This window comes from Trachinotus anak, unplaced genomic scaffold, assembly GCF_046630095.1.
Source record: "Trachinotus anak isolate AG129_WGS33_773 ecotype Australia unplaced genomic scaffold, CSIRO_AGI_Tana_v1 ptg000016l, whole genome shotgun sequence".
Taxonomy (NCBI): Eukaryota; Metazoa; Chordata; class Actinopteri; order Carangiformes; family Carangidae; genus Trachinotus; species Trachinotus anak.
In genome coordinates this window covers 24950748-24967500 of record NW_027273867.1, presented here as the reverse complement: position 1 = coordinate 24967500, position 16753 = coordinate 24950748, and the positions used below count along the sequence as shown (strand labels likewise).

General features: G+C 42.8%; 1 protein-coding gene across 3 annotated transcripts in view; it reads left to right on the top strand.

The window, feature by feature from the left end:
- LOC139633892 (zinc fingers and homeoboxes protein 1-like) overlaps positions 1–13232 on the top strand; it is an 18881-nt gene extending 5649 nt beyond the window's left edge. Inside the window, exons 2-8 of one of the 3 annotated variants that reach the window (XM_071499932.1) lie at positions 477–959; positions 2284–2913; positions 4452–4578; positions 6914–8140; positions 8228–8359; positions 8775–9235; positions 10078–13232. In XM_071499932.1, coding sequence (XP_071356033.1) covers positions 601–959; positions 2284–2913; positions 4452–4578; positions 6914–8140; positions 8228–8359; positions 8775–9227 — 2928 coding nt within the window. In that variant the 5' untranslated portion in view covers positions 477–600 and the 3' untranslated portion in view covers positions 9228–9235; positions 10078–13232. Of the gene's footprint in view, positions 1–476; positions 960–2283; positions 2914–4451; positions 4579–6913; positions 8141–8227; positions 8360–8467; positions 8593–8774; positions 9236–10077 lie in introns of those variants that run through there. The other 2 variants (XM_071499934.1, XM_071499933.1) reach the window with 2 other exon arrangements.
- Positions 13233–16753: the final 3521 nt, after the last annotated feature.

Genomic DNA, 16753 nt, shown 5'->3' with positions numbered 1-16753 from the left:
CTCCCCCTGATGATTATTTCTATTATCGAATATCTCGAGGTGTCTTTTTTTGTCCAACCATCTGCTGGAAACCCCAAATATTCTGTCCAAAATGATTTAAACCAACAGCAAGCAGCAGATTCTCACATTGAGGAGCTGGAAGTTGTGAATTTTTGGCATTTCTGCTGGAAAAAATGACTTGAAATGAATAACCAATTGTCAAGATAGTTAGAAAATAATCTTATGTCAGATAATTAATTGACTAATTTATTGCAGCTCTTTAAAAAAAAAAATTGGTTAAATAAGTAATCAGAAGCATGTAATAGAAGTAGAGTTACTATATTGACCACTTACCACATACACTCACCTGAAACACCAGAGAAACATCTGCAGAATCTATATGAGAATGTGGCCTGAAACTGAAGTTGACATATCAGGCTTTGCGTGTGGGTTGTGTTTCAGTAACAAGTGTTAATACTTTACTTTGTCATTTTCAGGAATTAAGGATAACAGAGGAAGAATTTTGACAGACGATATCCTTCTTTATGGAGCCACAACAGGACGGCTTGAACTGAGACAGCTCAAATACTCAGCCAGACGCAGCGCTCACTGAACCTCAGGATGGCGAGCAGGAGGAAATCCACCACCCCCTGCATGGTCCCTCCTCGAGAAACCGTCGACTCGGATCAGGAGATGGAGGACGCCAGGGATGCGGTGGAGGCGGAGGACAGTAACGGTGTGGTGAGCGTCTCCTCGGAGGCTTGTGGTCTGTCAGAGGAGCGAGGCGAGGAGGTCGACGTCAGGCCGGTGTCGGACCCCTACCTGGACTTGAACATGGCAGAGGGCGGATACGAGTGCAAGTACTGCAGCTTCCAGACGTCAGAGCTCAACCTGTTCACCATGCACGTAGACACGGAGCATCCCGATGTCGTCATCAACACCTCCTACGTCTGCATGGAGTGTGACTACCACACAAAGAGGTAGAGGACTCGTGTTTCTTCACTCTGTGTGTTTTAGAGAATGGGCAGGCAACTTAATTTAGTTTTCATTTAGTTTCCAAAGCAAAACTGAATCAAACCTGTGACTGTAAATCAGCACAGTATCAACCAGAAACAGGCAGTTGCATCTTTTACCATTCTCAGCTTTCACTGAGAGGATTTAATGCTGGTTCATATTATTGTAAAGGAAATATTTTTGGTCTCTGGCAGCGTATGACGGCAATTTTGAATGATTCAGTAATGGGGGCAATCATTAGTCGCATTAACTCAAAATAATGTTTACTGGCTAGTAGAGAAACACACCTGTCATACCTGTCTGAAACTGCCAGAACCAACTAAACATTGTTTTTAAAAGAGAAAGACTGCACACACAAATAATCATTTAAATAATAGCACAAAATGAAAATACTGCTGAGGTCTTTAGTGCACTGTAATTACCTCATGATCTTATGTTATTTTCATAATCCCATCAGATAATATCCATTTCATTTCCCACTGATTCTGAATATAATTGCATATTTGTTTTGTTTTTTGATTCAATGGATAAAATTAATCCATTAGAACTCACTAATCAGTATTTTTTTTTAAAACAAATTTAGAGTTGAAATGATGGGTCGATCGACAGAAAAATAATCAGCAACTATTTTGAAAGAGTTATTGTTTTGAGTAAAGCAAAAATTGTGAATTAATGCCAAACATTCTGTGACTCCAGCCTCTCAGACGAGAGGATTTGCTGCTTTTCTTTGTCACATTTTGTCACAACCAGACGTTTGAAGATGTTATTGTTGGCTTTCTGACATTTCATAGACTAATCAATTAATTAAAAAAATAATCTGTAGGTTAATCGATAATGAAAATAATTGTTAATTGCAGTTCTAAATGAATTAAATGACCATGTTGTTCTCAGTGATAAACGCAAAGAGAATTTCTACCAAATTTGCACCTTTTTCTGGTTCAGAGTCTCTTTTAGCTCCTGGTTGTAGTTGAACAGTATCAGTTTCAGTCAGACCTGTTTGTCTGTTCACACTGAAACTGAACACAGAACATACGTCAAGTAGTGGGACGTGTGTCAGACGTTATATATTAGCATCGATGATGGGCCAAGATGAAATTTCCTTGAAGCAGTTTGCGGTAAAGGTTCACCGACTTCCACCTGGAACTCAGACGTTGTCATGTGACCTCACTACAGGATGTCTGTTTCCAGTTTGTAGAACAACAGATCGTTGAAGACAATACTCTGTGGAATTGTGTTCTCTTTAGTTACGTCTGATGAAAGAGGTATTTACCCACGATTCTCCCCTTCCAGTTATGACACGCTGCTGGCCCACAACACTCGCCTCCACCCAGGTGAGGACAACTTCACACGGACGATGGTGAAGCGAAACAATGAGACCATCTTCCAGCAGACGGTCAACGACCTCACCTTCGACGGCAGCTTCGTCAAAGTGGAGGACGACGAGGCGGAGGAGACATCCCGCAGGGGCATCGCCCTCAGCAAGACGCCCATCATGAGGATCAAGAGCCGACTGGAACCCAAGAAGTTCGCCTCTGCGCACAAGATGGCCGTCGACGACATCATCAAAGTGGAAAGCGACGACGAGGACGACGAGAACAAGGAGCCGCCCACTCTGTCTCCCGCCCCGATGACCCCCGCCGCCGTCGCCGCCCCTCGCCTCATTCCTGTCTCCACGCCTGTGCAGGTCCAGGCCGTCCCGCAGAGCATCGTGGTCAACAGCCCCAACGTGCTGCAGATTAAAGGCGGCTCCGGCGGTGGCGCCGTGTTGCCTCCGGGGACGCTGGCTCAGGTTCTGTCGGCCCTGCAGAACCAGCAGAGCAGCGCTCAGACCCAGACTCAGCTTCTCATCCCCATCAGCAGCATCCCCACCTACAACACGGCCATGGACAACAACGTCCTGCTGGTCAGCGCCTACAACAGGTAACAGCACCTGGAGTGAGGTTTGTGTTTCAGTAGAATCCTCTTCTGTTGCCTCCTTCATGATAAACATGTAGATTATTTAGAAACTGAGAAACTACAGTTTCTCATGCTACGTTTCTCTTACTGTGAACAAAAGACCCAAACCATCGATATGTTGAAGACTGATGAAGGATGTATGGAGCTTGATTTAACCTCAACAAAACAACAATACAAATCTATCTAGGAAGGTCACAATACAAGGAAACCAAAGAGCCCAAATTACAACAATAACCTCCCTGACTCTGATAAACAGGTAAACTAACCCTCACTTTGTACCACTCTTACTCTAATCTGCTGGGAGTGAAGCACTGAATCACAGGTTACACATCACTCGCCTCTCGCCTCACTGAGGAGCTGATGATGAGTGTGTGTGTCAGTGTACTTCTGTCTTTGTGAGGACCAGTGTCAGTGACATAACTTATGGACTGATCCTCACACAGCTTCACAGGGCGGTCTGAGGGTGAAGACCTGGTTTAGGTTAAAGTTAGGGTAAGAGACTAGGTAATGCATTAGGGCAAGTTGTGTGTGTGTGTGTGTGTGTGTGTGGACTGATTTTTACGATGAGACAATAAAGAGTATCTTCACTGAGCTGTTCAAGTGCAGAGATCTGTCACATGTAGAGCTGCAGCATTAGTTGATTAATCAATTAGTTGGTTGACATTAATTGAATTATTATTTTTTTATACATTTTTAAGCAAAGATTTACTGGTTCCAATTTTACAGATATAAGGACTTGATGCTTTTCTCTGTCAGGACTCAGGAGTGATGATAAACTGAGTGTGTTTGGGTTTGATCAGAACAAGACACAAGCTGTGTCCCAATTCAGGGGCCTCGTCCTTCAGAGGCTGCATTTACGTCACAGGAGCTCCACTAGACTGTCCCATTTCAAAGGCTCCTTCAAATCTGTCCTTCTCCTGGGCAACCAAGGATCCAACAGGTGGGTCCTTCATGGCCCAGTCTATCTCAAGATTCATTACACGCCAGTAATAAAAATAAAATGGCAGCAAACAATGACAGAGAAACACTCAGCAAAAGTTACGTGTGTCAAGGTTGCTAGGCAACAGGAGCCAGGCTTTGCGACGCAGCGGTAAAGGCGGGAACAGCTGGTGACGCAAAGCAAAAATCCTCCATAGGCCAGAACATCTCATGTGGCCCCTGAATCAGGACACAGCTACGGCGTTTTCTCAAGTTTTATAGATAAAAAGATTAGTCAGCTGATTGTCTATAATGAAAACACTTGCAGCTCTGGTCACGTGTTTTTTTTTAATGCATCATTTTCAAATGAAATCTTTGACAGTCCCATAACATCTGCACAAAGCTGCAAAGAAAAACTAAACAAAGAACTAAATAAAACACAAAGACTGCAGGGATATGTAATTTTAGTGCAGCCTCTGTGGTGGTTCTGCATCTGCACTCATGTTATCGCTCTTGTTCCCTTTCCTTATTAAGCAGCTCAGTCTGTGGGACTCTATCAGTCAGACTCTGACTTTGTGTCGCAGGTTTCCATATCCCTCGGTGTCAGAGATCATGGGCCTGTCTTCACAGACCAAGTTCAGCGAGGAGCAGATTAAGGTCTGGTTTTCTGCTCAGAGGCTCAAACACGGAGTCAGCTGGACGCCGGAGGAGGTGGGCGCTCTCTCACAACACATCATCCACACCCTGATTTAGGCTGCAGTTCACACATTTGGTCCTCACATGATGCTTCTCTAATGACTGTGAATGTCACAATGCTGTGTCACATTCCACATCATATTTTCTTTGTGGCAAAAACCCCTAAAAAAAAATCAGTGTTAGAGAACGTGCAGCCTGCAGAGAAATGTTATCAGAACAAAAGTTAGAGCTACAGCTGCTTGATTGTAGCATAAAGTTTAACTAATTAATCCTTTTAATTGCTTAATCCATCCATTTTATACCAGTTATCAACATTCAGGGAGCATTAATTTCATGAATTATATCATCAGGAATTATTGTTGCACTGCTGAGCATTACAGACAGAAACAGACACAGTTATACATCATACTTTATACTTGCTTACCTTCACCATGATGGTGAAATAGCTGTTAAACTGAGTTCTATGTGAACTACAGAAACCCTGTCGAACAGTTATGCATTATATATTTTCCGTCTGTTTTTTTGATAATCATGGTGGATTGAGACTGGAAGCAGACATAAACTGCATGTAGGTCATCCAGAAAATAAGTCTTACATCACAGACCTTTTTAAAGGAGCCATTTGTGAGTTTTGCTATTGCTACATAGCCAACATTAGCATTAACACCTGTTTATTTACCAGTTTTGAAGAAACGTTTGGAGTTCAGCATCAAACTTCGTTCCTTTACTCATCATCCGCTGTCTGCAGAGGTGGAAACAACCATTTTGTTTTGCATGTATTTCTATCACTTCTTTTCTCTTGCTGAACATGCTAGTCCTGGCCTGGTTGGCACGTCTCATCACTTTCCGATGCTGAGTCACTGCTGCGCCCAGGCTGCCCTGAGAAAGTAGCTGCTCAGAGGACATATTATAACCTTCTATTGTAAACGCAATGATGGAAGCTCTCTGCAGGACTGGCAAGTAAACAGCTGTTAATGCTATGTAGCAATAGCAAATCTTACAGATGGCTCCTTTAAGCCCTCGAGAGTCAGATCACATCCTGAAGTCACTGGGTTTTATTTAGTCTGATCCAGCAGCGACTGTGTTTTATTGACTCAGACTCTCTGGAGTGAGCCGCCTGATGTTGGCAGAGTCTGAGACTTCATCAAATCACTTCATAAAATTAATTTTTATAGACTTGCTGTAAAGTAGAGACCTCTTAACTGATTATGTGACCTTTTCAAGTTTCATATAATCACTTTATTTCATTGCTTTTTAGCTGCTTGCCAAGTTTCTTTTTCTTAGTTGTTGTGGTTGTGCTTTGTCGTAGTTTCTGTCATCTTTTAATTCAGGCTGAATTTAGTTGAGTTCACTTCAAGGGGCATGAACTGCTGTCAAATGAAATGGAAGCAGTTGTGTCTCTGGTCAACTTTAAATTTTGACTGAGCACATTGAATTTATTTATTTATTTTTTTTTTATAATAATGCGTGAAATGTATACAGTATATGATAACATTACTGCTTGGAATTCATAAGTTGATGTCAAACAACTTAAATACATGAATAGTCACTACATCAACTGATCCTATATTTATCTATACTGTTCATTACAACACAAGTAACAAGAGAAAATCCAGGAATCCAGTTAAGCCCCTTTTCCACTGGTCAAAAAACCCACTAAGGCCCACTAACATCAGGCCGTTGAAGTGTGCAGTGTCTGCAGTGTGAAAGGGTACAGTCGGTATTCACTCCCAGGTCAAATGACTCTGAAGTATACGTGGGTATTTATTACTTCAGTTCGGGTTGACAATGATGTAAACACAACACCCAGGTTAGCACGCTCATTTTTGCCCTTTGTCCATCTTTCAGACCACAAAACACTCGAACCTGTCACCTGCCCAGCACAGTGCGGTTAAACCAGACACACAGCAGCTACACTAGGGGATGAAAGAGAGCTGCCCCGAAATAAGTTTCAAAAACACACAATCGCAGATTGAAGCGTCTCACGTGGAGGCTCTGACACCGAGAACCCAGGGATGAGAGTCTGCCCAGCAGCTGACAGCTCACTCTCTCTCCCCTGTGTCTGTGTGTGTGCTGACATAGCTCCCTGCAGCTGTGTGTGTCCTCAGTCTGAACAGAAAGGCAAACTCAGCTGGCAGCGGAAAAGGTTTTAACTGCTTTTTTTGGTGCATGTACCCGTGGTTAAAAAAAAAAACCTGCTTATACCCACTAATTTTGGTTTAAAAAGGTATTATAGAGCAGTGCAGCTTGTTGCCATCTCTTCAATTGTTCATCCTTATTCCCTGTTTAGATAAAACCTGACATGTTAACGGGTCAGAGAATTTAAAACAGTTTGTTGCTCCTCTCTGCAGGTGGAGGAGGCGAGGAGGAAGAAGTTTAACGGCACGGTGCAGACCGTCCCTCAGACCATCACCGTCATCCCTGCCAACATTGCAGCAGCCACCAATGGCCTGCAGTCGATCTTCCAGACGTGTCAGATTGTCGGACAGCCAGGCCTCGTCCTCACTCAGGTGGCCGGTAATGGCAGCACCGTGCCGGTCGCCTCACCCATCACCCTGACAGTCGCAGGTGTCCCTGGCAACCAGCCCAAAGCTGCTGAACCGTCCACGTCAGAATCAAAGACCGAGATGTCAGCCTCTTCAGCAAGTGCAGCGCTCAGTTTGGACGCAGCGGCGACGAAACCGAAGAAGTCCAAGGAACAGCTGGCGGAGCTGAAGGCCAGCTACAGCAGGAGGCAGTTCGCCACCGAGGCGGAGATTTCTCGACTCATGCAGGTCACCAAACTCTCCAAACGAGCAATAAAGAAGTGGTTCAGCGACACACGTTACAACCAGAGGAACTCGAAGGATCACCACGGCGTCCTGCTGAGCGAAACCTCGTCCAGCAGAGCGTCGTCATCGGGGGGAGGCAGAGTAGGAAGGAACAACAGCGGAAGTCTTAATGACAGCAACAACAGCGACAACACTACCACCATCGTCATTGACTCCAGCGACGACGCCAGCGACTCCTCTCCGACTTCTGCCAACGCCCCGGGGTCGTCTGGTTCATCCAGCGACCCACGGGTCAAATTCCGCCACGCATTCCCAGACTTCACGCCACAGAAGTTCAAGGAAAAGACGCCGGAGCAGCTGTTCATCCTGGAAGCCAGCTTCCAGAAATCAGACACGCCCTCAGACGAGGAGCTGAGCCGGCTGCGAGCGGAGACGAAGCTGACGAGACGCGAGGTGGACGCTTGGTTCACCGAGAGGCGGAAAATGCCTACAGCAGGGCAGGTAAAAGAGGGCGACGTCGAAGGGGACACTGAGAAAGCGAAACAAGCGGCCGTGCCTTCATCCTCAGCTCAGGAGAGGCAGACGACTCCCCCCGTCAGCAGGAAGACGATGAAGAAGACGCCAGAACAGCTCCACATCCTGAAGAAGTCCTTCGTCCGCACGCAGTGGCCGACGCCTGAGGAGTACGACCAGATGGCAGAGGAGAGCGGCCTGCCGAGGACGTACATCGTCAACTGGTTTGGAGACACGCGCTACGCCTGCAAGAACAGCAACCTGAAGTGGTACTACCTCTACCAGAGCGGGAAGGTGCACAGAGTTTCTCTTGTGTTTGCACTTTTGAGATTGTCTTCCTGCAGATACTTGATCAGACCTTCTAAATGTTCTGGATTCCAGGTGGACGAGGCGTTGAACGGTGGAGCCAAGAGCCAGAAGAAGTCCAGGAAGCGTTTCCGGGGCTGGTCCAGGAGGACGCGCCGACCATATCCCTGCAAACGTTCCCCACAAGGGGACGCCACCGCCATCAAGGTCTGTGTGCACTTTTACCTGAACCTGCAGGGGATGGTTGGCTCTTGCATCATTAAAGGTTCCATGAAGATGTTTATTTACTTTAATGTGATGTCTTTGCTTTTGAAGCAGGGTGCAGGGGTGAGGTCTCAGACATTAGACAGACAGGATGATTTCACCAGGACAACAGTGCTGTTCACCATGTACAGTCAGGTCACAGTCAGAGACATTAGATAGACAGATACCTGGTTCAGGTAACAACTCACAGTGTATGCTCTGTCACTGACCACTGCAGAGACTAAACTGACATCAGTATCTTCATCTTGTGTCTTTCCCTGAAGTTTTCTTCTGACAAACCAAATCACTGACTTTATATTGCAGAGTATTTAGTGATACTGATGCTGACTCCTGTTTGTTTTCCTCCTCCCTCCTGCAGGTGAAGTCTGGTAAGGCCTTTCTGAAGGACTACTACCTCAAACACCGAGCCCTGAGCGAGAAAGACCTGGACGACCTGGTGGCGAAGTCCAGCATGAGCTATGAGCAGGTGAGGGACTGGTTCTCTGAGACCGCCAAGAGGGTGGAGGAGGGCAAGGAGCCCTTCAGTGACGAGGAGGCCGATGGGGAGGAGGGGGAGGGTGAGGACGAGGAGGAGGAGGAGGAAGAGGAGGAGGAGGAGGAGGAGGTTGCGGCGGCAGCAGAGCACGGAGACAGCGAAGAAGAGATGGAGGTGAAAGAGCAAGGAGAGGAGGCCTTAGATGACGACAGCAACGAGGAGGAGGAAGAGGAGGAAGAGAGGGAGGAGGCAGAGGAGTTGGAAGATGATGAGACGATGCAGGAGGAAGCCAAAGGTGTCGGCCAATCACAGCCTCAAGCAGAGGAGCAGACATGAGCAGACAGGTGAGTGTCAGAACCGGAGAACAAATCTGCACCTGAAGCAGAAAAGTGGCTTCAAACATCTTCTAGTGTCACAGGTTCAGAAAGGGCCTGAGGTGTTTTACTGCATTTGGTTTGAACAACTGAAAGTAATTTTTTCAACTCATGGTCCACTTTAAAATCTCAATTGTTGACAGCCCAGATCTGACCCTGTAACAGGAACACTTCTCAGAGCACTTCCTGTTTAAATCATAACAATCAAACATTCAGGAGTGAACTGAAAGCAGGGGAGCTCAGGTTTTCAGGGAGCGATCACTTGTTGATTCACCATCTGTGTCTCGACTCTTTCCTTTTAATTCTTCCTCTTGCTGAACAGCTTTACATTCTGATTCTCTGGCTTTTGTCATGGATTCGATCATTTAGTGCAACAAGTGAGCAAAGTGTTTGCAACATAAAAGTTCATTTTATTGGCTTAAAGGAGTTTTTCAACATGTTTAATCTTTTTAAAAGATCGTTTTGTTTTGACCCACTTGCAAAACAAGTGGCTGACAGGTTGGGAGCCACTGATTTAGAAAGATGGTAAATATTATTAAACTGCTGATGTCGCTATAATCACATCATTAGATATTAGATACATGTCGTAGGTTTATTCTGTCGCCATCTGAATCTGAACAAAACATTTTTACAAAGGACATTTTGTCGAGAATAAAAAAGACAACATTTTCCTACATGTGTTTAAGGGAATTATCATTCAAATGAAAGTGACATTTTCAAAGCAGCAGCTGGAACATCGTGAACAACATGTGGTCTGCATCAGAAACTGTCCTGTCTTCATCTGATGTTTCCTTCTTTGCTTTTCTCTCAAGTCACAGATGCAGCGTTGCTTCCCCCACTGCGGAGACAACACGGAGGACGACATACATCAGTGTTTCTCAGCTGATGGGTCGGGACCCAAAGGCGGCCGCGGGAAGCTCAGACGGATCACATGATACTAAACCGGCGGGATGGTGCCTTGGAGATGAACTTTGGGTCCTGATGGAGCTGAGAAGCACTGAGACGATGGAGCTGAATGAAAGGACAAAGCGTCAGGATCTAGTTTTGTTTCGGCTGATGGACTGCGGGGACCAACTCAATGTTAAAGACGACGCCTCTCACCAAACAGCGGCACCACCAGAGTAAGTTCCAGCTCTGCTCCTGTACAAATAACAAGGCTTTTATTTTGGTGAGAATGACAGGGCTTTTATTTTGGCCTTTTATGTCACGTTTCTTACAAAAAAAAAAATCTACGTTTTAAGGTAAACTTTGTATAAAGGAAAAAAATCCAAAACATTTCTAAGAGGTGAGACCTCGCGTGGTTTCCTCGTTATTCAAACAGCTTTTTTCAGAATAGCGCAGGAACCATCAGCTTTTTCTCAAGGGAACGTCCTCTCCCCAAACCCAACAACAAAAACATGTTGCTCTTCTAAAACTAAAGGTTTTTAAAACCACATTGTTTTTTGTTGTTTTTTTTGTGAATAGACAAATTAGTGCCATTCTGTTTATAACTTTTTGTTTTAAATCAAAAAATGAAATGAGTGCTGGAATTAATTCCACAAAAACATTTTAACTTTTTTTGTATTTTTTTCAAGTGATTTATTAAAGTCTGATCGACATCTAACATTATGGAAACTGAATCCACTCTACTATTATTCTGCTATTCTGTTGAAAGTGGTGGTGATTTCCATGTGTGCAGGTTTGGGTCCATTCACTTTCAACGGCATCATCAGTTCAGTCTGAATTTACCTCCAAACACACAAATCACTGAAGGATGTAAGTGAAACACAGCAAACTCCTTAAAGGGAAAATCCACCTTAAAACTCACCAAGAAACTGCTGGTGCATTTAAAATGACCAATCAGAATCCTGAAAATCCAGACCTTGATACACTGGCCAATAACAAACTTAAAACAGTGTAAGGGCGACCTGATGAGGACGTGGTATCCTTGACGATCTTACTTTGGTATCTGATCCACTTCAGACGAATCACACAGATCGCCTCATTAAAAGCTGCTTTATTTAGATATTTAATTTTGAAAGTTCAATCGCTGCTAACCAGCCTATTCTCAGCAGTTAAACAGTTAGCCCGCTAACTGTAGCTAGAGATAGCAGTTCTTGTTCTGCTCTTCAGCCTTGGTGAGTTTGACGTAGCAGCACATGTGCCAGTTCTCCACCGGAGCAGAACGAGAACGAGAACCACCTTCACCAGCTGTAGTTCAAGATGATGGAGTTACCGTCCGTCCACGGGACGAGAGACCTGCCTGAGGTGGGACGAGCCGGGGCAGCGACTGAACTCTCAAACCAAAACACTTACATATATCACCTCATAATTAACACAGCGCTGTCCAGATAAATGCTCCATATGTGTGATTGGTTGTGACGCAGTTTGTAAACAGAAGACAGCATTGTGGGTGAAGAGCAGCAGCGAGCAGACCGACATCAGAAACAAGCGTCAAAGCTGCAGAAAGATACAAATCATAACTTCCGGTCAGGATTTTCACAATAAAATCAGAGCGCAAATAGAATGCAGATTGTGATTCTACCCAAAAAGACGGTCATATGATCGCCCACCCACAGTGTGAAGACACACCTGTCACTTCTGTGGTGGAGCATCTCTACAACAGAGCAGATGTTTCTACATGACCTCAAATATCTCTGAACATCTGTCATAACATTTTCTGTTACTCACTGACCAACCAACACACTTATACTGTGACTATCAGATAGATATTGATCAGGCTTTAATGTTGGCAGCAGCTGATGACTGATCAGTGTGTACACTCAGTGGTCAGTTTATTAGGAACACCTCGCTCAGACTAATTCAGGTTAATCCAACAATAAATCCTCCATCATGATGGTTCTAATGTTCAGTTTGCTTTCAGACTGTTTGAGACATGTTGTGTTGTTTTCCATTAAACCGACAGGTGTTTCTTTTATTTTGTCTGCCCCACTCATATCAATGAGGACAGGCCAAATAACAGAAGCACCTCTCTGTATAATGTAACACAGTTCTACATCCTAAAATGTTGAGAAAAAACAGTTGAGTCTTCAACCTCATTGACAAATAAAACATCAAAACCTTCCAGTAGGAGGATTTATTACGGTTTTTTAAGGTGGATTTTTCCTTCAACCTCCAGCTCTACACTCAGACTCTGTTTTAACAAGACAAACATGGACGCTTCAGTTCTGACGACGGGTGGTCACATGTTGTCAGGCATCATTTCCTCTGTGGGTTAAGTCTTTTGTGTCCTTGTCCAAAAGAAAAAAAAAATCTATGGCACGTTTGCTCTACTTCAGGAAACAGGCAACTTTACCTCAGTCAGTTAAGCTACAAACTCGGTAAGATTGTGACACTCACACTTTACGACAGGTTTTTCTTTTTCTAGAGAATTCAATACTGTATGCATGAAAATACAAGTACACGATAATAATTATGTCTTTCAGATGGCGTTTCTTTATTTGTCCTCGCCAAAGTCAGTGAATCACTTTATAAAGAGAAAAAAAGGAGACATAGTTATTAGTGCATTTATTTGCTCCAATACGGGTGAACTAGTTATCAATGTCTTTCAGGTTTTCCACGAGAATTACAGACAATATTTTAGGGGCAAGAAACCACAGGCACTTGGCTCAGTTCCCATGGGAACTTTTTAACTTTTCATAAAGAAAAAATGAGCTTTTATTTTGCTTTTCTCTGCTCTCTTTTCCTGTTTACTGAACCATGTAGGACTCTGTTAGGATATGCAAACGTCACAGAACAATCAGCAGGTAGAGCGGTGAACTGTAAAATCAGCGTCTTTGATTTTGGTTTTTTTTTTATGATTTGGGATCCTGGTTCGAGCTCTGTAATTTTGCAAAGTGAAGCCTATTTGCCATTCTTTAAATTGCTTTAATAGCCAACAGTTTTTAGTAGTTAATTTATTTATTATATCTGGACTTCATGGATATCTTTTTTGTCTGCAAGCAAAAAAATAAAAATTGAAAAAACAGCTTTGATTCAGCTGCATTTTTTTCCCCAGAGTTTAATCTTTATTTCTTTACATGCAGACGTTCAGAGCAGTTGTGAAAAGTCACTAATACAGTTTGAGGTATTTAAAAATGTATGCTGCTTTATAGCTAAAATTCAGGAGAGAAACATTCAGACAGTAACTATTATGATATCAGAATAATCATTAAATTCAAGTATCAACACAGATTCCAAACACTCAGCTTTAATTTCATGTCAACATTTGGACCAGTTTGGTCTGAAGACGTCATCTTGGCTTCTGGGAAATCATCATTATTATTATTATTATTATTATTATTATTATATATATCTACGACAACTTACAGTTAAACATCCCATATTTTAACTTCAGTGTTTTATCTGAAGTGTTGATCTCCACCAGAAGATATATTTGTAGTTTTAAGAACCAAAAACCATCTCAGTGTAGTTTTATATCTCCTCTCTCAGGCTTCTCTCTGGAGCTCTAGTAACAACAGGTCAGTCAGCCAATCAGAAGAAAGGATCTGAGCCTCTCTTCTGATTGGCTGACTGTTTTCTGAGTGATCCAATAAAAATATAGCAGATTTCAGGTAAACACTCAGAGATGGATGGTGGGTCCAGGTGGGCGGGGCTTGGGGCGTGGCTGAGGGCGGTGACTGCTTTGTTGTGACATCACAAAGTTCCAGAAGTCCTGACGGCTGGTTTTAAGGCTCAGTTTCTGAATACAGGCTGTGTGCATTTCTCTGTGGACTGAGGCTTTGATACTTTCACAGTATTAATATAGAACCTAGACCTGCTTTATAATCACAAACACATGGACATCTGCCTTTAGACTGTGTGGAGCTTTAAATGAAGGAAATAAGATTAATCAACATGTTAAATAGTTTTCATGTTGAAAACAGTGAAATATCTTATTTTGTCGACGAACAGCCCAAAACTCAAACAATAATCAGTTTATCATGAAATTAACAAATAAATGTTGAATAAAGTGGAGAAGTTTTTACAGTGATCACTACACTTATTGATTCATGATCTCATTCTTTCAGGTCTGAACTTCGCTACAGTGTATAGAGCTGAACTGTTCGTCAAACAATTATCTAATCAATTGAAAGGCGAACAGTTCTGATAAACTAATTTCTCTGATTTGTTTGATAGTTAATTGAATTAGGGCTGTTACTTATGGTGGATTCTTAATTCATCAATCACTTCTTTAATTAAATTCAATTAAAATGTATTTACACAGCACCAGATCTTAACATACATTAACTCAGGCAGTTTACAGAGCGAGGTCAAGACCTAATGATAAAACAGAGAGAAACTGAACAAGCACTCGGAGACAGAGGAGAGAAAAACTCCCTTCAGGCCAGAAAACGTCACAACACGGGAGAATTCAGGGCGACTGCTCTGACTTTGGTCTCTGGAAAAAAAGAACATGTTTGTATCAGGTAATGTCCTGAAAACAGTCAGTGTCAAACTCTCAGTTCATATGACGCCGGTGACCCAGGCTGAGGTGTCTCTGCTCTGGTCTGAGAGCAGCATAAAAACCACAAACAGCGTTTTTCCAGATGTGCAGGATGAACATCTGCTCCGTGTCACCTCCACGCTTTGAGCGGCTGAGTGGCAGCGTCGGGCTGTCAGTGTCAGGAGCAGGAGAGGCAGCGAGGCGCGATACATCACTGAACTCAGATCGGTTCCTACCTGCTCCCGTCTGCTTTTAATTGACAGTTGTTCACCTGAGCTGCTGCAAAGCTTGAAGCTGCACTGACAGATTAAAGCTCCAGACAGGAACCTGTTGATGAGGAGTTCAGATCCTCACAACACGTTCACTGATCCGGCTGGTTTTCTGAAGAGCAGAGAGTTCCTAATAATAATAATAATGAATAATTAATAATAATAATAATAGTGACAGCCTAAAAGATGTAGAAAACCACTGAAAAGGGAGGAAAAGTCAAGATTAAAGGCTCAATTCACCCAAATGACGACCTGTAGTGTCAGGTTTTCAGTATCTGTCTCTGACATGTTTGTTTTAACACACTGAGTTTAGTTTCATTAAAAGTTCCGTTGAGCAGCTTCCACAGACGGAGACGTCCTCGCAGACACAACGACGTCTCTGTTGCTGAGAATAATCCACAGACCTCAGTGTGAACAATTTTAATTGGAGCCACTTTCTGCTCAGCCCCTTTGGAAGCTGTTGACAGTGTGAGAGGACTTTGGTGGATTTTAGTAATTAAAGCTGATGATCAAGTTTTTCAGAATCAGAGGAGCAAAAAAAATAAATAAAGAGTCTTATTCAGAGACTGAAATTAAAAATATTTGTTCAAGTGCAGATGAAACTTTTTCCATTTTATAAAATTGTACTTTTTACTCCACAACACTCGTCTGGCTGCTGTTTCGTCCACATCAGTCCTGAAAAGAAGAACATCCCATACACGGCTCCTCCGTCAGAAGTGTTTTCACAGACTGTGATCCTACCCCCACCTTCTGTGCCCAGGTGTGTGACAATTAATCTCTCGTGGGGGGGTCTTTCAGTCAAGTACAGCGATTTGTGAATAGACACACATAGTATGTTTACACAAAAACAAGTGAGAAATCACAATATTTAATCAAATCTACTGTGTGTGGAATATTCTTCCTCCAACTGCACCTAAAACATCTGGATGTGCACATATCTTCATCTGCAGCTGTTTCATCCACATCAGTTTGTGAACACACCCACTGTTATATATGAAACTACTTTAGCAACGTTAAAATGCTGCTTCAACAATAATTAATATCAGTAACAAAAGTCTGACAGGGTCACTCTGCAAACCTCCCTCCTCCATCACACCACGTGTCGTTTTGGACGTTGGAGTTAATTTCATTTCCTGTATTTATTTATTTTACTTAATGAAAAAATACAAATGAAAACCAGATGATGTAACTGGATGATGATGATGATGATGATGATGATGATGTAAGTGGATCTGGCTGTGATCTGTACGAAAGGTAAAGAAAAAGTGAAGGAATTCGTTTTAAATTTATTCAAAGCCACAGCTTCTGAGGGAACATTTGTCCATAAATTGTTGGACTGCAGAAACCCTGAAAGGCAAGTATAAAAAAAATGCCAGGATCATTTTTCAAAGTTTTTTTTCTGGGAAGAAAGAAAATTTGAAAATAATCCCTCTGAAACTGTATTTTTTCACTCACCTTTCAGGGTTTTTTTCACAGATTTAAAAAAAAAAATTCCATGATTTAGCCTCAGGAATCAGTTTTACAAAATCAAACACCAAAAAAGAGGCAAGTGAAATTTTATTTTAAAAATTTCTTTTATTCCCAGAAAAAAAAATTGAAAAAAAATCACTTTCCTTTCAGGGTTTGTTTTCACAGATGGAAAAAAAACAAAACTTACAAAAATGATTCAGGCCAACCAAAAAAAAAAAAAAAAAAAAAAAAAGAGGCCACTTGGCCTTCAGGGCTTCCGTATTGAACTGACTTTTACGTCATGTCTGGTAAACATGTCGCATGTGAAACAGCTGAAACACCTGT